General features: G+C 34.9%; 1 protein-coding gene and 1 non-coding gene across 2 annotated transcripts; both read left to right on the top strand.

Moving 5' to 3' along the window:
- The first annotated feature begins 253 nt into the window (after positions 1–253).
- LOC128040807 (small nucleolar RNA R71) lies at positions 254–360 on the top strand. The gene has a single exon (XR_008195613.1). It is a non-coding gene; the product is annotated as a small nucleolar RNA R71 (small nucleolar RNA).
- A 14,486-nt stretch (positions 361–14,846) lies between these two features.
- LOC105782776 (uncharacterized) lies at positions 14,847–23,668 on the top strand. Its single transcript, XM_052629497.1, has 8 exons — positions 14,847–15,328; positions 16,170–16,538; positions 16,615–16,874; positions 19,262–19,403; positions 19,600–19,971; positions 20,046–20,177; positions 20,847–20,975; positions 21,097–23,668. Exons 1-8 carry the CDS (start codon positions 15,230–15,232, stop codon positions 23,398–23,400), a joined length of 3,807 nt encoding a protein of 1,268 aa, XP_052485457.1. The 5' UTR covers positions 14,847–15,229; the 3' UTR covers positions 23,401–23,668.
- The last annotated feature ends 308 nt before the right edge of the window (positions 23,669–23,976 follow it).

Consider the following 23,976-nt stretch of genomic DNA (forward strand, 5'->3'; position numbering starts at 1 on the left):
AGCAACGATCATTTACTTATCGAACACCCTTTCCAACCAACGGGCCTTGTTCGTATCAGTGTTAGCAGCTTTCTTGCCAGTCCCAACTCGCGTAGTGGGATATTGATAATCATTTTTGGCAATCCGTTCCAAAATCTCATATGCTTCATTATAGGATTTATCCAACAAAGTACTATTTGTAGAGGAATTGACTACCATCCTTGTATGTGCATTCAGCCCATTACAAAACATCTCTATTTGAGTCCAATGTTGAAAACCATGCATAGGACATTTTCTAAGTAATTCCTTAAATCTTTCCCAAGCTGCGTAAAGTGTTTCATCCTCTGATTGCCGAAAAGATGTGGTGTCATTTCTAAGCTTGGCTTTCATGTTTGGCAGATTACCCTGTAGCAAAAATATCTGGCATAAGCCATTCCATATTGCCACTGTTCCTGACGGCAACGCATTAAGCCATGCTCTTGCACGATCTCTCAAAGAGTATGGGAATGATTTAAGTCGCAAGGCATATTTAGGAACACCCTGTTGTCTAACTGGGTCACAGACCTCTACAAAAAGTCTTAAATGTAGTCTTGGATCTTTAGTGGGTAATCCCCCGAACTGTCCTACTGTTTGCAACATCTGAAACATTACCGATTTCAACTCAAAATACTAAGCTTGTATGTGTGGCCTTATTATCCCTAGATTCAACTCATCCAAAATTGGAACATGTTCCCGAATTGGGATGTCTCGGTCATCTATCACACGATGAATAGGATTATCAACATCCCGACCATTTGGATTCAATGGATTATTCAGACCAGGATCATTCCCTTCCCTAGCCATATTACATAATTCCCTTCTTCTCCTTCGCAAAGTTTCTTCAATCTTTGGGTCAAAAGGATACTCTTCGTTAATACAAATGCTTCTACTCATGCACTGATGGCAACCCTGCAGTAATTAAATACAACTAACTTAGCTAAAACTAAGAAAACAAAAGAAAATAACAAAACCAAATTTCACTAATTGTCAATCCCCGACAATGATGCCAAAACCTTTTTGCTTGTGAATATAATGCGCGAATTGTGCAAGTCTACACGTTGAACAAGTAATAAAGTGATAAGTGAGATCATCTCCATAGGGATTAAAACGATATAATTTGGTTGAGTTATTAGAGTTAGGTTGGATTAATGTTGAAGCAAAATAACAGTGAGAATGTAGTGGTAAAATGAGAGAATGATGATGTATAAAATGTCCAACACAAAACAAGTAAACGAAACAAGAATGTCAGGACCAAGTAACTACAGAAAAAAAAGATTTAGTAATTACAATGTTGATTAGGAAGACTGGGATTACTGATGCATCCACCTTCTCTAACTATTAATGCCATAGCAATGTCTTGAACATTCTACTGTTAGATAGGTTTCTACAGTAGTCTACTTCTCTCGAGAGCAAACCTTGGGCTACCTTCCCTAAGGTACTATATGTCTATAGACTTAAGTGAGGCTACCACTAATATTTATATCCTCTTTCGAATGAGGTAAGGCTCTATGTCTAGAGGTTGCTGCAAGTAAATAATTTTTCATTCACTCATATTATTCAATGTCTATCCTAATAACCTAACCCTGTCAACATTAAGTTATCTTAATAACTTGTTGCATATTCGTCAATACATAGTTCATAATACGCATGAAATACCATTGAATAAAACAAAAAAATAATTCCAGCTTAAATTGTGAACATTTATAGAAATTAATGAGTTCAGCACAGTAATCTCAAGCCTAAGAGATTTAGCTCATAGCTGGGTGAATCGAGTTCAAGTTTAATGCAGTAATCAACATCATCTTTTACAATAAAGTTCTAAAGGAAAAGCAATAAGAATCAAAGGAGAAATTTTGAGACGTTTGCTTTTCGCCTATTCAGCTCTCAAGATCGCCAGCACAATGTCTTGCAACTACCAAAGATGATGCAGTCGTCTTCTTCAGCCGCCTTCTTTCTTGGTCCTTCCTTCCTTTCCTGTCAAAAGTTGCTCCTCTTTTTTTTCTATTTGAAAAATTTGTCCTTTCTAGGGTTCATCTTTTGGCTTTTATAGGTTTGACCTTCTAGGGTAGGTCCATCAACCCATAATCCTTTCTCTCTTTTTAAGGTGGATTTTTCTGGTACAAGTAGAACTGGGACTGAAATAGTACACATTAAGTGCTGACTAGGCATCTTACAGGTATTGCCATAGCATTTGTGTTGGAAAACTACTCAAAATTTGTCACGTCAAACCTTCAACCCTCTACTCCTCCTACACTTTGCACCTGCCAATCAACCACCAAACAAGTCCTTCCAACAGACAATTAAAAGCAACATGTAATAACACTTAAGCACAATCCTAGCTCTTTAATGCAATGATCTAAAAAAATTGATGCAATATCCTAAAATGCAACTAAAATCACTTAAGTACAGGTAATTAACTAAGTTTAAAGGCATGAAATATAACTCTTTTCAAGAGTTATCAAATATAAACAAAAATACAATCCTATATACCCACAACTAACAATTCTTAAATATCCACAATTATCACACTAAAAGAAAAATAACAATAAAAAAACAAAATTCAAACATTACAAGATAATACAAGCGTCGTCTGTAAAAGTCACAATTTTGCTAAATATCTTTCCTAACACGGCATGCAAAAATTCATTCAACAATTGATTATCACACAATAATATCCCTGACAATGACACCAACAACTTGACCGTACCTCGACATATGGACAACGAGCAGAGAACTATGCAAATAAAATAAAGAAGTGTGGTGTATACTAAAAGCATGACAAGTCTAATTGTAATATTTCTTGTGTTTAGAAGATCAAACCCAAGAAAAAAAGGCGACTAAATTGTTAAAAACAATTAAGCATGCATGGGAAAGTCTATCTAGCTACTTGAGCAAGATATTATTATAATAATACAAATCTAGAGAAATTTATGAGATTTGAAATTAAAAGGACTAAAATGCAATATATCCAATTTAACAATTTATTCAATCAAGCAACAATAGTAGTTGATTAATATCCATGTTAGTAGTGAAATTAGATTTAAGAGGACTAGATTCCTAATTTTCTTATTTAGTAAAATATTACCTCTCGATCTCAATTTTAACCAAAATAAGCAATTTAATAAAATTTACCCATCAAGCATCACTTGATTAAACTAGACTAAATAAATTATTACACGATAAGGTCTCCTCTTGGTCTCACCTATCTACATTGTCACCTAGGGTTTTCAATTTTAAGTTTTTAATTAATTCAATTTTGTCTAATTTTTACAATTTAGTCCCTAAAGCTAAAATTCACTACTTTGCTTTTTAATAAATCGACTACTCACAAATTAAGTTCATACCCATTAAAAATTAATTTAACTAATCAACTTCATGCAAATCAAAGAAGAAAAATGAAAAAAATTAAAAGAGTTTAGAAAAGTTCAAGGTCATTTGTTGAAATTCTTGAATTTATGAAGTAAAAGTGCTCCAATCCACCAAAAACCGAAAGCCCAACGATTGAATTGTGTAATGGATAAAATAAAATTAGAAAAACTAAAATAAAAATTGAATAAATGCCTAAAGTATAGAGTACTCCTTGTACTATTCTAAGAAGGAAAAAAATTCTAGTAGAAAATTTAAAACCTTAATCTAAAAATTAACCTAAGAACCTCTCACCTCTCCAAAAGACTTATAAAGTTATATGTATAGTCTAAGTAAACTTAACCTAACAATTACATGTTTTCCTTCCATTATAAACTTGTTTACGACATGGTTGAGCGAAATGTCTTCAAATTACCCTTTTATAAATTTTCCTCGTTAGACTCGATGTCGCAACATCATCAACAAAATAGGTATTTTTTCACTTGAATGTCACGACCTTGCACTTAGTCTTGCTCGATCCTTCCACTCAGGGTCTATGAGCGGTATCACGACCTCATTAGCTCGATGTCGTGACTTTGAAGGCTAATGCAACAACATTCACTCTTAGTGTCGCAACCTTGATGCCAATTCACTTGGGCTTGCAATTTTTTGAAGGCCAACTCCTTGGTTGATAGGAAACTCATCCATGTTGCGACCTTGGCTGTACTTGAGCCATATATTCTCACTTCCTCATCAACTAAGTACTTGAAAAAGTCTTCACACACAAGTTTAATCCAAAATTGCATGCCATTGCCATTTTATTAATAAAAACATGAAATATGCTTAAAACTACAACTAAAAGTAAAATCTAACTTAATCACTCGAGAATAAACTCTTTAAGTGTTTAAAAAGCTTAATTTGTTGCATCAAAATATGACACATCAATTGCCCAAAATATTATTTATTTAATCAATTAATTATTTAACTAAATTAATTTCTCAATTAAATAATTTCCTTAATCAATTTAATTTTGTTAAAGTTATAACAACTTTACCATAAGAGAATTTATAATGAAATATATTTAATTTTCTTATTCAACAAATCCATAATGAATAATTAATTTATTTCCATATTCGGACTTTAATTAAAAAATAATTTGAAGAACCTTAAATCAATTCCTAAGTCATTTTTTTGTACCTAGCGAGAAAACGAATTCACTAAAGATAGTGATACATGTGATCTATTTCTCTTACTTCATTGTTTTCATTCGTTTTTTATTTATCAGTTCTCTCCTACAATTTGTTTGTGGATCTCTCAAGCTAGCGGAGGGAATGATTGGACATAAATAATTAAGGTCAAATAATTTGTAATTAAAGCTTGATTTTTCACCTATTTAATTATAACATCATTTAGTCATGAAGTCATTCCACTAAAGTATCGTGACTGAGTCCTCCCTTATTATATATCATAACGAAAGCTACTAAATAAGTGCTCGTCCAATGACTTTTTTGTAAGTGTGTTATCCTCATAGTGTCACAAGGCTAGATCCTTCGTCTTGCGATCTGTGCGACCTTAGGCTATCCGTTCGTCCAAACTCGCCTAAGTCAACCTTACTCAAGTGAAGATTCCTTAAGAACTCCTCCAAGGCACTAAGTTGAAGAGCAGAAGCGATTTATGCCAAAAGAAGAACGATAAAAGAATAAGAGAAAGCCACAGAAAAGAACACACAAGGTGTTTGAGTAAATGCTTTCTGAATTTTATTACTCTTAAGAATTCAATATACAATTGAATGAGTACAAATGAGAGGGAGGCTCTCTATTTATAGGTAAGCTCCCCCAAAACCGACGGTCAAGATACATTTACATCGACGGACGAGATTAACCATATCCCTTTACTTTAGGGATTTACAAGATATGCCATATCAAATCTAATCTAATCTTTACAAGATATGATTCCCTCAATCTTCTAAGATTAGTTACCAAATTAGCCTAAGTTGCAATATGTTCATTATCGGGCCAACCAGGCTTCAATTTGACAGGCTTCTCCAATAGTTCTTTGAATCGGGCCAGTTCTCGTGGGCTAAATGATCCCTATCTTATCGATAGACCTCCATGGGACGCATCTTGTGCCATGGTCACGGGCTTTGCACTCTGACCCGTGACAAGAGGATATCCTTAATCTCTTTAGCATAAATTCGTTCTCCCAATATGATCTTATATTATCTCACGGTAATCATTACATCTTCCTTCGTGAAAAGTCAATTACTATTAAATAGTAATTAAATCATTTATCACAAATACAAATGACTCATGGCCATGTTTACTTTTCATCTACAATGTAATGTCGATTAGAGAACATTATTTACCCTCTAAATGGTCTATGAATTCTACTATTATGGAATGATGTTACATATTACAGAAGTCAAATACCCAACATACTAGCTTTCGATTCCTTATATATTTGAACTGAGGCTTTCATTTATGTTAAAGTATATGAGTCACACATGCATAGTCCATCATCCACTTACGATTAAGGTATGTCACACTATGAACATCACAAGTGAATAAATTCATAAACGAATCTAGTATCTATTCTACTTCAGTCTTATCTAATGTACTATTAGTCCATTTAGCCACATCTAAGTCTCTATCTTATGGAAATCATTCACTCCAATTAGATTGAGGATGTGTTTAGACTATCTACTAATATAAGTCATCTTTTTCAGATTATTATCTGACCACATAATACAACTTAGTATTAGTTAAATGTTTAGATAATCATCGAGCTAATAAATGCTTTCATTTTGCTCTGCATACAAAAATGTTATGCATAATATAAAAAGATATTAATGAAATGATGGATATTTTATTAAATTAATTTGTTAAAAAAAAGCACATGTAGACAAAATACTACACTAAGGGTAGTAATAAAACTTTAGTCTTTTATTTTTTTAAAAAAGTTAATAGAAAATTACATTTGGTGAGATTTGCATTAATAAAACTTTAATTTTGTCACTCGACCAATGTTTTATCTTAAAATGTAGTGTACTTTTTAATTTTATTATGCACATTTTATTAACTCCACTAATTTTACATATCGATAATAATGTTGATTTAGTTAGTGTCACAAGTCAACTTGTGGAAGAATGCCTCTTATTTTGACCAAAATTTATTTAGGCTTTCTTCTCCTAGTTAAACTTTGTTTTTAGTTTCCCACTTGAACTCTAATTAACCTAAAGTTGTTGTTGTCATATATGCTACAAATTTTAGCCTATAAATAGGTCTTAGTTACTCTAGATTTTACACAACAAAAAATTATTTAGATTGAGGGAATTTTGTTCTTTGTTTTGAAGGGTTTTTCTTGTGGGGCTTCAGGTTTTTCTTTTAATTCTCTTCATCTTTTGTACTCTCCTTTATTATAGTGAAATTTCCTTTTGCTCGTGGTTTTTTATCCTCTCTTAAGGAGTTTTTCCACGTAAAATTTGTGTGTTCGATCTTTTCGATTCTTATTTTATTCACTTTGTTTGTTGTTTAATCGGGTTTATCCCCTACAAATTAGTATCAGAGCTAGCTCGACTTCTACAGTCAACCCATTTATAGATGGTAATGTCAAGGTTCGATATTGAGAAGTTTGACGAAATTGCAAATTTCAGTTTGTGGCAACTTCAGATGATGACAATACTAGTTCAGAATAGTCTAAAAAAGGTTGTTACAGGAAAGAAGCTTATAGATATGGATCATTCAAAAAGGCAAGAGCTTGATGAAAAGACTTTATCCACTATTCAATTATGCCTCATGAATAATGTGTTATAGGAGGCTTTAAAGGAGAAAATAGTGTCCGCGTTATAGAAGAAACTAGAAGCCTTATATATGACGAAATATATGGCTAATAGGTTAGTATTAAAACAATATCTCTACACGTTCAGAATGGTCGAAGATGAGTCCATCAAAACTTATAGTAGTGAGTTTGTTACCCTTCTCAATGACTGAAAGAATCTTGAAGCAGAGACTAGTGACGAGGATCAAGCTATGTTGTTGTTATACTCTTTTCCCTCTTCTTATAAAACTTTTAGGGAAACTCTGATTTATGGGAGAAATCACCTCTCATTTGAGGATGAGAGAGGGGATCTTCTGATTAAGGATAAACTCAACAACAAGTTAGGCCCAAACAAAAATCAGATAGGCAAGCCTAAGTTCTAGTTGCAAGAGATAGACAACAAACCAGAAAGACAGATCAAAATAGGTCTAAAGCAAGGTCCAAATCTAGAAATCGTGACAAATATTGTGGCTATTGTAAAAAGGTGGGCTGAAAATTCATAATAAAATCAAAAGGGGTGCCAAAAACGATAAGAAAGATAAGTAGAAAGTCGAAGTTGCTGATGCTAGTGTAGCCGAGGACAAAGGTGATGATTTTTTGTTGGTGTCAACGAGCGAAAACTCTCACCTTACTTCCGAATGGATCTTAGATTAGGGTGTTCCTGTCACATGTGTCCCAATAAGGACTAGTTCTCTATGTGTAGTTCAGTTGAAGGTGGAATTGTGCTAATTGTAACACCCTAACTCGTATCCATCGCTGAAATAGGGTTACAGAACATTTGGAAATTTCAGGACAAGTTAGAAAATTTAGACTGTAAGGGTCACACGATCGTGTGGCCAGGCTGTGTGACTCACACGGCTAAAACACACGCCTGTGTCTCAAGCCGTATAACAATCGAAATAGAGACACACGGCCATGTCTCAGCCCGTGTTCATGCCCGTGTAACTCTCTGAGTTCAGTCACATGGCCAAGCCACACGCCAATGTGTCAGGCCGTGTAACTCTCTAAATGGCTCCACATGCCCGTGTGCTAGGCCCTGTAACAATCTGACTTGCATGTATTAAAACCTATAGGGGACACATGGCCGTGTTACAAGCCATGTGGACATGAAATTGGCCAAAATCAAGCCATTTCCATCCTCAAATCAAGCATGTACCTAAAAGCATTTTGAACTCATGATCAAGTCATTATAACATGACCAAAACCGACTTGAAATAAACAATTCAATAGTCTAAAATCATTCATAAACATCTAATTCATTTCCATCTCAAAACATACCATAACTTGACTTATACCATTTCAATATAAACTTACCATTTGAGCCATACCATTCATGCATCATATGTACCAAATTGACACAACTTAACCATCATCAAAATGGTACCAAAACAACTAACTCATACATACCAAATTTAACATCTAGGCATTCAACCAAACATCGAACACAAGTCCACCTATACATGCCATTATATATAACCTTGGCCAAAACATCAAAAACTATCGATATAATCACTGGATAGTGTGATAAATCTCCGACAAGCTTCCAAACCAGTCAAGCTTCCAATTATCTATAAAACATAGGAAAGAAAACTACATAAGCACATAATGCTTAGTAAGTTAGTAAAACAATGAACATAACTTACCATTTCAATACATAACATTAAGATTAAGCATAACATAATCCAACCATAAGCTCGGCACAAGCCTAAGCATCATCAACAACAGATGTTAGATGATTCAAATATAATTCACTTGAATTAACATAAGGTAAGCTATTTGAACATGAACATGTTTCCTTTGAATGCATCATTTTCATAAACATAACATAATTTCATTAAAACTTTCTATTTCAATCCTTCTCCTAATTTCATGATATAGTTCATTTGAACACTTATTGTTCCTTTCCTTTTCATGCATGTTGAACCATTTAAATAACATTAGATACACGGAAAAGCTCACACAAAGTGTGCTAAACATATAACTGTAACATTTCCTTTTCCTTTACATCGTTGCTCACATGAGCTGTGAAATGGGCCTGCTCACACGAGCTGTGAGTTGAGATGTAAGCTACATGATGCTGTTCACACTAGTGTGGAGTATCCGCAACAAATGTAGGACCTCAACCATCAGTAGGACATACAAGACCAGCACTCGAAACATGAAAACCCTAATGACATGTCATTTGTATCCCACGAATTCTTAACGTTCAAACGGGGCTCGATAATCACCGTGACATCATTGGACATACATAATATGGTTACATGGAAAATAATACATTAACATATAAATCATAATAACATTAAAATGGTATTTAATCATACCAACTTACCTCGACAAACAAAACGTAAAAACGTAGTTGATTAATCCAAGGCTGTCGCTTTTCCCTGATCTAAATTCGTACGAGGTCTATCTTGATCTAAATAGATAAATTTAATCCATTTAATGCTTCGATTATTCAATTCAATCCACATTTCATATTTTTGCAAAAATTACCATTTTGCCCCTAACATTTTAATTTTTCACAATTTAATGCTTAAGCTCATAAATTGAAATCTAAATATTTTCATCCTCATTTCATGCTAAAAAAATTAACTAGGGACCTATATCAACCCATAGAAATCAACATTTTCAAATTTACTATGAAATTTTACTACTTTTACAAATAAGTCCCTAAATGACAATTTCATCAAAATCCCTTTACAAAACTTGTTTATTTATGAACAAGGACTCATAATCTTTCTTATATTCAGTGGAGAAAAGTGTTTAGAAAGATGATACAATTGTTTTCTTTATTTTTCTTGTACATTATTAATTGAATTACTTTATTAACCTTACATTTTTAACTTAAAATCACTTAATTTGTATCCATAAAAGTCCCCTAACATTATAAATGTGTAATTACCATTTAAGTCCACTGACATTTAAGTTTCACAGATATTTAACACCTTTAGCTACAAGAACTCTACTTTTGCACCTTTTTACGATTTAGTCCTTTTCACATAATTAAACATGCAAACGTCAAAAATCCCTTTACAAAACTTGATTATTTATCAAAAAGGACTCATAATCTTTCATAAAACATCAAGAATAATTCAAGAACATTGATGGAAAAACCCTATGTGTTTAACTGTTTTGCAAATTAATCCCCGGGTTAGCTAGATTAAGCTACAACAATCCCGAAAACATAAAAATCATTAAAAACGAACTCAAGAATCACTTACATGCAATGGACAATGTTAGCGAATCTTCAAGGTGCAACAATAGAGATTTCTTTCTTATTTTCGGTGGAGAAAAGTGTTTAGAAAGATGATACAATTGTTTTCTTTATTTTTCTTTTACATTATTAATTAAATTACTTTATTAACTTTACATTTTTAACTTAAAATCACTTAATTTGTGTCCATAAAAGTCCACTAATATTATAAATGGTCTATATGCCATTTAAGTCCACTCACATTTAAGTTTCATAGCTATTTAACACCTTTAGCTACAAGAACTTTACTTTTGCACGTTTTATGATTTAGTCTTTTTCACATAATTAAACATGCAAACATCAAAATTTCTTAACAAAATTTTCATACAACCCTACTAACATTCTATAGACATTAAAATAATAATTTACTCATCGAATTTTTGGTCTCAAAACCACTGTTTCTATTTCACTAAAAACAGGTTGTTACACTGATGGGGAATAACTCTCCATGTAAAATATTCAGAATCAAAATAGTACAAATTAGGATGCACGATAGAATTATTCGAACACTTTCAGATGTCAAGTATGTTCCTTATTTAAAGAAAAAGCTTATCTCATTGGGATTTTTGGATTCTAACGGTTATAAGATAGTTATTGAGTCAAATGGCTTAAAAGTTTCTCGTGGGACTCTTGTTATGATGAGAGGGCAGAAAAAGGGCAACCTATATATTTTGTAAGGGTCAACGATTATTGCTGTGGCTGTGATTATCGAAGAAAAGCCGAAATTGCCACAACATTGTGACGAGAATCAACCTAATGTCGCGACGACACAACGCGACTTTTTCTCCATCGATTCCGACTCAACCAAATTTTGGCACATGAGACTAGTTCATATGAGTGAGAAAGATATGACATTCTTGTGCAATAGAGGTTTTCTCAAAGACACTGGTGTTGGTAAGTTACGTTTCTACAAGCATTATGTTTTCGGGAAACAAACCTTAGTCAATTTTGATTCAATAGTGGATAGCACAAAAGGGACTCTAGACTACATTTATTCTGATTTATGGGGTCCATCTTTTAACATCTCAAAAAGAGATAATAAATATTTCCTAACTTTTATTGATGTTCACTTTAGAAAAGTTTGGGTTTATTTCTTGAAACAGAAAAGTGATGTCTTCGGAATCTTCAAACAGTGGAAGACATTGTTAGAACAACAAATCAAAAAATCCGTAAAGTGGTTGAGAATAGATAATGGTTTTGAGTTCTTCTTGTCAGAGTTTAATGATTTTTGCAAACGAGAAGGAACTAAAAGACATGAAATCGTTGTTGGAACTTCACGGCAGAATGGAGTTGCAGGCTTAGGGAAGGAATTTTTTGATGAAACCGTAAACCTGACAAGTTATTTTGTAAATCAATCTCCTCATCAATCATTGAATAGTAAAGTTCAAAAGAAGATGATTAGGTAATTCTCCCAATTATTCTAATATTATAATTTTTGATTGTCCTACTTATGCTAAAGTTAGCCAAGGAAAGCTCAAACTAAGGGCTGTTAAATGCATCTTTCCCGGATACTCTATCGGTATAAAAGGTTGTAAGTTGTGGTGTTCAGAATCCGACAAAATAATTGTTAGCAGAGATGTTATGTTTGATGAATTTGTCATGTTTCAATTAGATAATGGGACTTTTACTTTTAAAGACACAACAAATCAGAGTGTCTTGAGTAAGGTGGAGTCAAAAGTCGAAATAGGGGGCGATGTCATGACGAGAAAATACCCAATGTTGCAACGACACGATGAACAAAGGTTTCGTCCTGACGAAGAGTCTCACGAGGTCGCGATGACACAACAAAATTCTGATTCTTGCAAGTTTGAAGCTGTTTTGAATCTAGTTAGGGTTCCATCCAACCCTCAAGTACCCTCACTATCTCAGTTAACTCATTATATGTTGGCTTGTGATAGGAAAATGTGAGAAATACGACCACCACTAAAATATTGTGAAGGAAACCTAATGGCTTATGCTCTAAGTGTTGTTGAGAGCATTGATTCAACCGAGCCTTTAATTCTAGCAAATGGCTCATTACAATGGAAGAAGAGATAGAATCACTTCAAAAGAACGAGACTTGGAGGCTAGTTAAACCACCCATCGATAAAAGAATCGTTCGTTGCAAATGGGTGTTTAAAAAGAATGAAGGTTTGAGTCCAATGACACTAGGTACAAGGCAAGACAGGAAGTTGATTTTCATGATGTTTTCTCTCCCATTGAGAAACATACTTCCTTTTGGGCGCTTTTGGCCCTTGTTGTATCAAATAATCTTGAGTTAGAACGTTAGATGCAAAGACTGATTTCCATCATAGTGACCTTGAGGAGGTCATCTACATGCAACAACTAGAAAACTTCAAATTTGAAAGTAAAAAAGATTATGTTTGTCTCTTACAAAAGTCTTTGTATGGTTTGAAGCACTCTCCTCGAAAGTGGTATAAAAAGTTTGACTCATCCATGTTGAATATTGGTTTTTCTCGAAATAAGTATGACAGTTGTGTTTATCTACAATGTCCTGATGATGATTCTTTTATATATTTGCTGTTTTATGTTGATGATATGTTAATTGCGACTAAGAATCCATCTGATATTGATCATCTTAAAACCATGCTTAACTCTAAGTTCAAGATGAAGGATTTAGGTGCAAGAAAGAAAATTTTGGGGATGGAAAATTTGAGAGATAGAATTCCGAAAAATTGTTTTTATCGAAACAAAGGTACATCAAGAAGATCCTTGAGCAATTTGAGATGCAAGATGAAAAATCGATAAGTACTCCTTTAGATGCATATTTTAAACTATTAATTTCAAATTCCTCACAAAATGAAGAAGATGAAAGGTACATGTCAAAAGTACATTATTCACGTGCAGTTGGAAGTTTGATGTATGCAATGGTATGTACTCATTATGGTATTTTCCATGTTAGTGTTGTTAGCTAATACATGGCCAATCCTGGTAAGTTACAATGGCATGCAGTTAAGTGGATTTTCATATATTAATGGGGTACTTCTAACATGTGCTTAGAATTCAGAAGAAATCAAAAGGGTTTAGTCATATATGTTGATTCTGATTATGCATGAGACTTAGATCGGAGAAGGCCTCTTACAAGTTACCTATTTACTTTTGGGAATTGTGTCATTAGTTGGAAAGCGTCACTTCAAACCAAAGTGGCTTTGTCGACTACTGAAGCAGAATATATGGCAATTATAGAAGCAGTAAAAGAAATAATTTGGTTAAGGGGTCTATTCAGTGAACTGGTAAGTTAAAAAGGGGCAACTGTCATATATTGTGATAGTCAAAGTGTCATACATCTCACCAAAGATCAAATGCATCACGAGAGAATGAAACATATAAACATTTGTTATCATTTTGCTCAAGAGGTGATCATTCAAGGGGATATTCATATTTTTAAAATTGACACAGAACACAATCGATCGACATGTTGACAAAGAGCCTTCCAATTTCAAAGTTCGAGAATTGCTTGGACTTGGTAAGTATCTGACGAAGAATCAGTTAAGCCCATAACAGGGCTCGACAATGGAGTTGGTCCAAATACAAGTCAAGGTGGAGATTTTTTTGAAGAATGCCTCTCATTTTGACCAAAATTTAGTTTGTCTTTTCTTCTCTTAGTTAAACTCTATTTTTAGTTTCCCACTTAAACTCTAATTAAGCTAGAGTTGTTGTAGTTATATACGCTAAGAATTTCAGCCTATAAATAGGCCTTAGTTACTCCAAGTTTTAGACAACAAAAAATTATTTAGATTGAAAGAATTTTGTTCTTTGTTTCGAAGGGTTTTTCTTGTGGGGCTTCGGATTTTTCTTTTAATTCTCCCCATCTTTTGTAATCTCCTTTATTATAGTGAAATCTCTTTTTACCCGTGACTTTTTATCCTCTCCTAAGAAGTTTTTTTATGTAAAATTTGGATGTTCGATCTTTTCAATTCTTATTTTATTCACTTTATTCATTGCTTAACCGGGTTTATCCCTACACAACTCAACATTATCTCAAAATTGATAATAAAATCATGATAAGTAATTGTAATATATTTTGTATTCTTAATATGATGTTTTTACGTGTTTAAATTTCATTTTATTCACAATTTAATCTATTTTTTCATTTTAATATTGTATATATTTCATATGTTATTATTTATTAATTTTAAATTATAAATTTCATTGTTATTATATACTATTTTAAATTAACATCCATATTTTAAATATAAAATTTTCACATACATTCTCGCATGATAGAATATCTAATTATCCAATAATATTAATAGGCAATTAATTTGTGAGACCTTTAGGGAAGGCGGAGTATGCCTTTCAGGTAAAAAAACCGATAGTTATTTAGTAATTATTTTTAATTTTTAACCTTAGAAGTAATAAATTGTAACTTAATGTATCAGTCTTTGTTTCCAATTTAACCGTCATTCCCTTTTCCCCTTGGCCAAACAAACAAAGCCTCAAGATCCTTTCTCACTGATTTTCATTTACAAAATATATGATTATAAATTAAAAAATAAAATGCAGCTCCAAATCTGATCATCGTCATCAACCCTCAAAGCCCACCCCTTCAGATTTTTCCATTATCTCTTCGATCTCTTTCTCAAATTCAATCCGATTTGGATCCCCAAAAAGGAGAAAAAAATAGAAAGCCATCCATCATCATTTTCACGAACTCGGAATTTTATTTTATTTTATTGTTAAATCCGATTGAATCGGTTATTATTTTGGATCGGCAAAAAAAACACGGAATTGAAGGGCGGGGATGGAAAGATTGGTAAATAACTGTAAATCAAAGAGAATTTAAGAAATCAAAGGATGCCAGGATTAGCGCAAAGAAATGAGCAATATAGTAGTGCCTCATTTGGGTTTTGGTCTAAGCATCGCGATGATGTTAGCTACAATCAACTTCAGAAGGTATTCGATTTTATTTCTTCACTTCAATTTTTTTGTTGAAAGTTTTGGTGATATAACTATTTTAATTGAATTGGGATTGGAATGGATCAGTGTTTCTTATTGATTTTTTTATTTATCTAATGCGTAGTTTAAGTTTGGATTGGATCTTAATTTAATTGGATTTGTTTATTGTTTACCAGATCCCATTAAATTTGATTATGTGCCAATTTTGATTCTAGTATTGGATTTGTTGTTTAATGACATCTGCCTTTGCTTGGAGACGGCAGAAAATATCTGCCTAATTTTGTTTAGAGACAAGGCACTGATCTTTTAGGGTATTCCTGGTTTTGAATTTAGTAATGCAAGAAATACAAGTTAGAAGTTTGATAATTTACTTCGTCACTGTCGGTTCTTAAAGAATCTTTTTACTCTTGTTGAGCTCTATGTGGCTTTTGGTCAAGGTCTTTGTAATTTTTTTTGGCTATCACAAGTATTGGTACGTGATTGAGGAGGAATTTGGAATTCAAGGATTGGTTCTTGTTTGCCATTGGCAAATAAGGATAGTGCTGTGCCCGAGGCGGCACCCTAGTGGTTAGAAGGTGAAACACCAATTTTAAGAATTTAGTTTGAGTCTTTGGGATGGGAGGAGGCAGAGTCTATGGGATAGGTTAGAGATACTTCCCTTGTGTAGTCCTAGCCCAAGACCTAATGGGTCTTCACATTCTTTCTCCACTCTCCATATGTACCAAAAATGATGTCATTGATTATTCTGTTTAAATAGCAAATGTGGTTTATACGTACATCATTTATTGATTTTATTTTCTGATTAGTTACTAGAAAGAGCTGTGTTTTTGTATTGCAGTTCTGGAGTGAGCTCCCGTTACAAGCTCGGCAGGAGCTTCTTAGAATTGACAAACAAACCCTTTTTGAGCAAGCTCGCAAGAACATGTACTGCTCTAGATGTAATGGGCTACTGCTTGAAGGTTTTTTGCAAATTGTTATGTATGGAAAATCCTTGCAGCAGGAGGGAGTAGCTGGTAGCCTTCATTACAATAAGCCAGGACTCTCAAAAAGTCCAAGTGATGGAGGATTGAGTATGCCAGATGGGTCACAAGATGAAATTCAAAATCCCTCCGTGCATCCTTGGGGAGGTTTGACCACAAGTCGTGATGGTTCACTGACACTTATTGATTGCTATTTGTGCTCAAAGTCACTCAAGGGTCTCCAAAATGTTCGTGTTGATCAAATTGTTTTCTCTGGTTATGTTTTTCCTTTTCGGCTAGTTGTTAATGTTTCAGTTGAATCAGGTTTTTGACAGTGCATGTGCAAGAGAGCGGGAGCGTGAATTGCTTTATCCTGATGCTTGTGGTGGGGGAGGTCGGGGTTGGATTAGCCAAGGAATTCCCAGTTATGGAAGAGGACATGGAACAAGAGAAACATGTGCTCTACACACTGCCAGGCTTTCTTGCGACACCTTGGTGGATTTCTGGTCAGCTCTTGGAGAAGAAACTCGGCAATCTCTTTTAAGAATGAAGGAAGAAGATTTCATTGAGAGGCTCATGTACAGGTGTGTCTGTAGCTCGTTTATGGTTGAATGTGTTCCATTTGCTATGTTGTTTAGCCGCTGAACAATGTGAAGTCTGATAATCATTGATGTACCAGTTCTCATTGGAGCTAGAAATATAAGGCTTGTGGTGGAATTTCAGGATGAAGAGGACAGTAGAAAGACATGAAGTTTTCATTTGTGTGTCTCTCAAATCTTTATATATCCTGTGTTCTTCTCCACGGTGACACTTTGACTAGCCCTGCAAAGTAAATTATACATTGAGTATCTGATTTCCTAGCTATCGTAGTCTAAGTCTTTTAAATGGAAAATCCTGAAATAAGACTACTCACTATTATTTAGCTAAATGAGTTTGTTCTTCATACAGTGGTGTAACTCTAGGGCTGATCGTGAACATATATAAAAATCCTGCTACAATCTCCTGAGTATAGCTTAATGACTTGTTTCTGGCTTTCAAGCATGATAAGAAACCATTAGGTCTAGAGAGGCTAGTCTTCAAAAATTTTCTATTCCTAGCAGCTTTTGAAACACTTTAGGTACTGCTTCCTTCAGAGGACTGTTAATCCTAAAGAATGACCTTTATGAGTCTTACTAAGTAGTGGATAATGAGGCTGAGTTATGTTGCCAAAATTTTTCCATATTCAATGAAAGTTACAGCTCTTTTTAGAGAACGAAAACAATATGATCTTATAATCTGGACTTATAAATGGATGATAAGTAACCTGTTTCTCTCTCTTTTCTTCTCTTGAAATTATCCTGTTCCTTCCTCTGGGTAGTCAACTGTAGGCTCTCCAGTTCTGTTAGCAAAGGAGACGCAAGATAAAATATTTGATGAAATTGATTTTACTAACCCTGCTATCAAGAGATTGTGGGGAGACATGGAAATGATCTTTTTAAGGATGGTATCCTGGATGTGTTGCTTTGTTTCAATGTTTGTGCTTCCAAGTGACTTTATGTTAGATGAACAAGGGAGAGTAAGTAAAAGAAGCATGCACTGCTTGCGTCAGTTCTGTTCCTTAGAAAAAGGGCCCTTATATATATATTTTTTTGTTTGCTCACCATGTGGTCTTTCTTTAACAGGTTGCTTTCTCTACATGATTTTTTGTCATGCTTATTATCCTTAATGTTACCTTTTCAATTCATTTAATATTTGTGGTTATGATGGAGTCAGATGTTGCTAACTAAGACATTACACTTTCACTAGAGAAATTTTTGAGCAATTACTGTCATTACTGCTGATACAGGCACTAGGAAATTGGTCAGAAAGAATGGTATTGGAAAGGTGTCGTTGTTGAGAAGTTGTTACTTATTGAGGATGAAAAAATGGTTGGGTTGGTGTATATGGTTAGAGGGATATTGAGAGTAAAATTTGTGTCATCCTTCTAGAAAAGTGAATATGATACAATTTCTTTTGAACAGTAAAAATGGAACGTTTAATGGACTGGAATGACTGTATATTCTTTTCACCTCTTGCCTCATTACTGTTCATTTCCTTTATTTGGTGATTAAGGGTGAGTTTGGATGGGCGGTGCGTTTACCTGCGGTTAGTGTAAAACCAGCAGTGGCGGTGAGATTAGATACTGTAGTGATACTGTAGCTTGAGACAAAAAGTAAACTAAACGCACCCAATCGCCCATCCAAACCCACTCTAAGTAGAAGGATGACAAAATTATCATGCATTAAGGCTTCCTACATCTTTTGGTCTGTTTGTTTTGAGGAAAATGAACTTATTTATTGGAAAAGGTGATATCTTCTGTTGTTTTGATCATTCTGTGTAAAATATTTTTTGTTGTTCAACTTTTTTCAAAAACTCTACATTGACATAAAAAGGATTGGTCCCTAACTTTAGGGATCAATCTTTTCTTTGCTTTGCTTCAGCTTCTATACAAGAAGGGATGGATCTCTATATTTAGGGGATTGATCCATTTTTCTTCACTTCAACTTTTAGGAAATGTCTTGTGCTTTATTGAAAAAGGAAAGGGGTAATATTCTGTTGACCCAAAGTTCATTTTCCGTAAAACGAATACCAAAAAGTGGGGAATCATTTTGCAGATTTCATTTTCCGTAACAAAAACAACCCTTACTTTCTTAGAATATAGAAAATAGGTTCTCTGTTAGCTGTTACCTACTAAAACTGGTAACAGTCTTATTCATTATTTTTCCTCTCAGAAAGATTTATGCTAAAATTAATGTTACTTTTACGTTGCAAAAGCCTCTTTTGGCACTTTTGAGAGTCTTTTTATATGGAACCATTGGGCCTAGGCTTAAATTTCATTCACATATCTGCTATTTTTTTATTAGCTCTACTTGAGAACATTGCTGTAGACTTCTGCTAGCTATTGTTCTGTATGCATCTCATATCTCATTCTCATCTTTGCATTTTGGCTCAGGTTTGACAGCAAGAGATTTTGCAGAGATTGCAGAAGAAACGTTATCCGTGAGTTCAAGGAGCTGAAGGAGCTAAAACGCATGCGTAGAGAACCTCGATGCACTAGTTGGTTTTGTGTTGCAGATACAGCCTTTCTGTATGAGGTATCCATATCTTTGACCTTTTGGTGCATTGACTATTCTTTTGATACTTTCATATGTTCAATCTTTTAATCTAACAGTTCATAAAGAATATATGGTTGAAATTTGAATTCTGACTTCTAGAGTAATAATTACTAAGTTTGGTGTGGGACTTCTCAAAATATATGCGACTTATGCAACATTTTTCTTACTTGCCCAGGTATCTGATGACAGTGTCCAGGCTGATTGGCGTCAAACTTTTGCTGACACAGTTGGAACTTATCACCACTTTGAGTGGGCAGTTGGAACTGGGGAAGGAAAATCAGATATCATGGAATTTGAAAATGTTGGCATGAATGGGACTGTTCAAGTCAATGGCTTGGATCTTGGTGGCTTGAGTATATGTTACATCACTCTAAGGGCCTGCAAATTGGATGGCCGCTGCTCTGAGATTTCTGTAAAAGCCCATGCATTGAAAGGCCAACAATGTGTGCATTGCAGGCTTGTAGTTGGAGACGGTTATGTTACAATCACTAGGGGCGAAAGTATTAGAATCTTTTTTGAGCATGCTGAAGAGGCAGAGGAAGAAGAGGTAGTTAAAAACTTTGTGAAGTTTATAATGAAGTTGTTTGGATAGTAGCGATTATTAACTCTTATCTTTTTCAGGATGATGATTCCATGGACAAGGATGGAAATGAGCTCGATGGAGAATGCTCCCGTCCACAAAAGCATGCGAAGAGTCCTGAACTTGCTCGAGAGTTTCTTCTTGATGCAGCAACTGTTATATTTAAGGAACAGGCATGTTCATACCTTTTCATTGGGCCTTAAAGTCTTGCATGTACCTGCCATTCTTTTCATTAAAGAGAGCTGTGGAATTCTATCATTCCATTCGATACTTAAAAGCTATGTGTTTGGTCATTTGGAATATAACAAAAATCCTGTGTATATCAATGACTTGATGTGTTAGTTAGTGGCAGGAAAGTTATTAATCAAAATTTCATTTCATTGTTTTTAACAGAATCTCTATTTAAAATGGTTTGTTGAATTTTATGGTTTGAGAAGGATAAAGAATGTACATTCAACTAATGACTAGGATACCTATATGAGTGATACGTAGAATTGGGAAGATTGGAATTACTTTAAGAAAGATTACCTTAGGATCACTATACCATAGCTAGCTACTTGGCTGGATGGAGGAATGCAATGAGTTTGTTCTGCAAACAATGATATTTTGAGACAAGTATCAAGCCACCCTTGCTCACTTGCCCCATCCTGTTTTGCTTGTTGGAGTCAAACTATTTACTTGGTGGGAATGAACTGGATTTGGTTTGTGGTTCTTAGGGGTTGTGTCTATGAAGTTGTGGCACAGAAAACATACAAATCAATCTGTTTCAGTTGTTTGTGTTCTCATTAGTGTTAAAATTCTTTTTATGAACTTATAAATAATTTATCCATTTTGATATTCAGGTTGAAAAGGCTTTTAGGGAAGGAACCGCTCGCCAGAATGCACATAGTATCTTTGTTAGTCTTGCTGTTAAGCTGTTGGAAGAACGCGTTTATGTTGCATGCAAGGAAATTATTACTTTAGAAAAGCAGGTATGAATAATTGGTGATTCTTCGGGATGGAGTTTTTTTATGCTTATCAGTAAATATAGGAGAGGATATTCTCAATATATATTGTTTGATAGATATTACTGTCCCTACTTATTTTCAACAGATGAAGCTTCTTGAAGAAGAAGAGAAGGAAAAGCGTGAAGAGGAAGAACGCAAGGAGAGGAAAAGAACAAAAGAACGGGAGAAAAAGCTCAGGAGAAAGGAGAGACTGAAAGGAAAAGAAAGAGAGAAAGAAAAAAAATGTGCTGAAAGTACTACTGTTTTTCCTGATGTTGCAAAGGAAGAATCTTCACTAACTCATGAGGTTGAAGAAAATATTGTTATTAATTGCAGAGACTCCGTGAGTGACACAGGTGATATTATTGTGTCAAGACCTGGTTCTCCAGATGTTCAAGATGAACAGTTTTTAGATGGGCACTCCACCTCAAGTTTGCAAAATCACTCTTCTGATAGTCCTGATGCAGAAGGTACAAAGGTAAAAGATGGAAATGGCTCTTTTATAATGGAGCAATCAAAATTTTCCCGTCGGAGATTGAAATTTCGCAAGGATGGTCAATTTGATCCGTCTATGAAATGGTGTGATCGACGCCGGTTTGCTGTTGTTTCAGAAAGCACTCCTGTTAATAGATCTGAGCCACGGCATCAAAGTGAAAACTTCGAGGCTCCTTCGAGGAACATCAATGGATCAAATAGGCAGTTAAGGATAACCAATGTGAAATCCAATGGTCGGAATTGTGGTGTTAAGTACACTGAGAAGTATCAGTGTTCCAATGGCCGGAGTGACAGATATGACATTTGCTGCTGCGGCGAACACAATGAATACAGAACCAATATTGAGCCACATGTGTCTGCAACTAGAGTAGGTCGAGAGCCCAAATCTGTGAGCAAGGCTGAATCTAAATTGGCTATGCCCAAGCAACTCTATTGTGGTAACAAGTATAATCAACAAGTTTACATGCGTGAAGATCATGGAAAGCTGAAGCTTAAAATTATTGCAGGAAACAATCCTTCTGGTCGAGATTCACTTTACTCCAAGAAAGTTTGGGAGCCCACAGAAGTCCATAAAAAGTACCCCCGGAGCAACTCTGATACAGATATTGCTTTGAGGTCTTCTACTTACATTGAAGGAGCTGGGCCTGATGACAACTTTGTTAAGTCATCTAGTGAGATGCGCTCAAGTGAAGCTAGTGTAAATTTGGGTGAAATTGATCATGAGCATAGCAATGTTAACAGATCAAGAAACTCCAACCTTGCAACAGATAAGGACTGTCATGCGGAAACACAGGATCAATGTTCTTCACTGAATGCTGCTTATGAGGAAGTCAGAATTTGTCCTAATAGAAACCTTACTTTGAACGGAATTCCTCATTCTACGATGAGTAGCACTTCTAATTCTGATAACTGCTCCTCATGCCTTAGCGAAGGAGATAGCAATACCTCTGCTTCAAATCATGGAAATCTGGAATCTTCATCAACGTCAGATTCTGAAGATGCCTGTCAACAATCAGATAGGAGAGATGCATCAATCTGCATTGAAAATGGATTCTCTGAGTGTCAAGTGAAAGGAATGGATAAAAAACAGGATGCCGATGGAGGGGTTGCTTTGGAAAGGCAGGCATTGTTTGGACATCAACCTGATGGTACAGGGAACAAAGCTCCAGGAAATCTGCCAACAAAAACTGCTGAAAATTCTGATAATGGAAAGCCAACTGCCTTTATGGGTTCTCAACATCAAGGCATGTTTACATCGGTGCATAACCAACATATACAATTTCCAGTGTATCCAACTCCTTCAACCATGGGTTACTACCATCAGAGTCCTGTATCTTGGCCAGCAACTCCAGCTAATGGTTTAGTGCCTTTCCCTCCAAACCCATATCTTTATACTGGCCCTCTTGGCTATGGTCTAAACGGAAACTCACATTTATGTATGCCATATGGTGCTCTGCAGCATTTAGCTGCTCCCCCATTTAACCCTGATCCTGTTCCAGTTTATCAGCCAGTTTCAGAAGCCAATGGCTTGTATGCGGAGGAGCGAACTCTGATTCCGAAGCCTGGTAGAACAAGTGAAGCTTTCACTGAATTTAGTGCAGAGAGGGTTGTCCCTGGAAGGCTGCATGCAACAGAAAAAACGGCAATTGGAGAAGTTTGGCAAAATGATGTCTCTGTGAAATCAAATGCGGATGATTCTAGCTTTTCTTTGTTCCATTTTGGCGGGCCTGTGGCTCTTTCAACAGGATGCAAAACTAGTCCTGTCCCTTTGAAAGATGAGATTGTGGAAGAACTTTCTTCCCAGTTTTCAGCAGATCATGTTGAAAATGGTCATGGTTGCAATAAAAAAGAGTCTACAATTGAACAGTACAATTTGTTTGCAGCGAGTAACGGGTTAAGGTTTTCGTTTTTCTGATATATTGGCTAGGTATAGGTGACTGCTTGGCAATTCAGTCCCTACCTTCTTTCCCAGAATATGGAAGTCTGAGAGTACTTTATAATTGGGTATACAATAATCTTACTATGAAAGAAAATCCAAGTTTAGCTTATAGTTTTTCATTAGATTGTTTACCCCCTTCGTGTCATTGTTTTTATTGCATGTAGAGAAAGAAAGAGAAGTTGCGAGTGTCATATAATGTTTGAAGGCTTTCAGTATGAGATCAGGGGTTTTTCCCCTTTTATTATGCTTTGCTGGTATGAGATTTTGTTTTTTCGGAATTCATTTGAATTTGTTTGTCATTTCATTTCTGTTTCTTGAATGGTTTGCTTGAGATGAATATTAGCATGTCCCTTAAGTCCCTTGTTTATATTTGACGGATTGAGTAACAGACATCTGAACTTGGATGTCATATTGCTCATATTTGAAGCTTTTTGTGTATGCCCCAACTCCCAAGTGACTTTTGATTTCGTTTGTTGCTGACCCATTGGAACAACTTAGGAAAATCTATTAGACAATAGCCATAGTCAGAATGTAAGCTGATTATATGCTGAA

This window comes from Gossypium raimondii, chromosome 4 (genome assembly GCF_025698545.1).
Source record: "Gossypium raimondii isolate GPD5lz chromosome 4, ASM2569854v1, whole genome shotgun sequence".
Taxonomy (NCBI): domain Eukaryota; kingdom Viridiplantae; phylum Streptophyta; class Magnoliopsida; order Malvales; family Malvaceae; genus Gossypium; species Gossypium raimondii.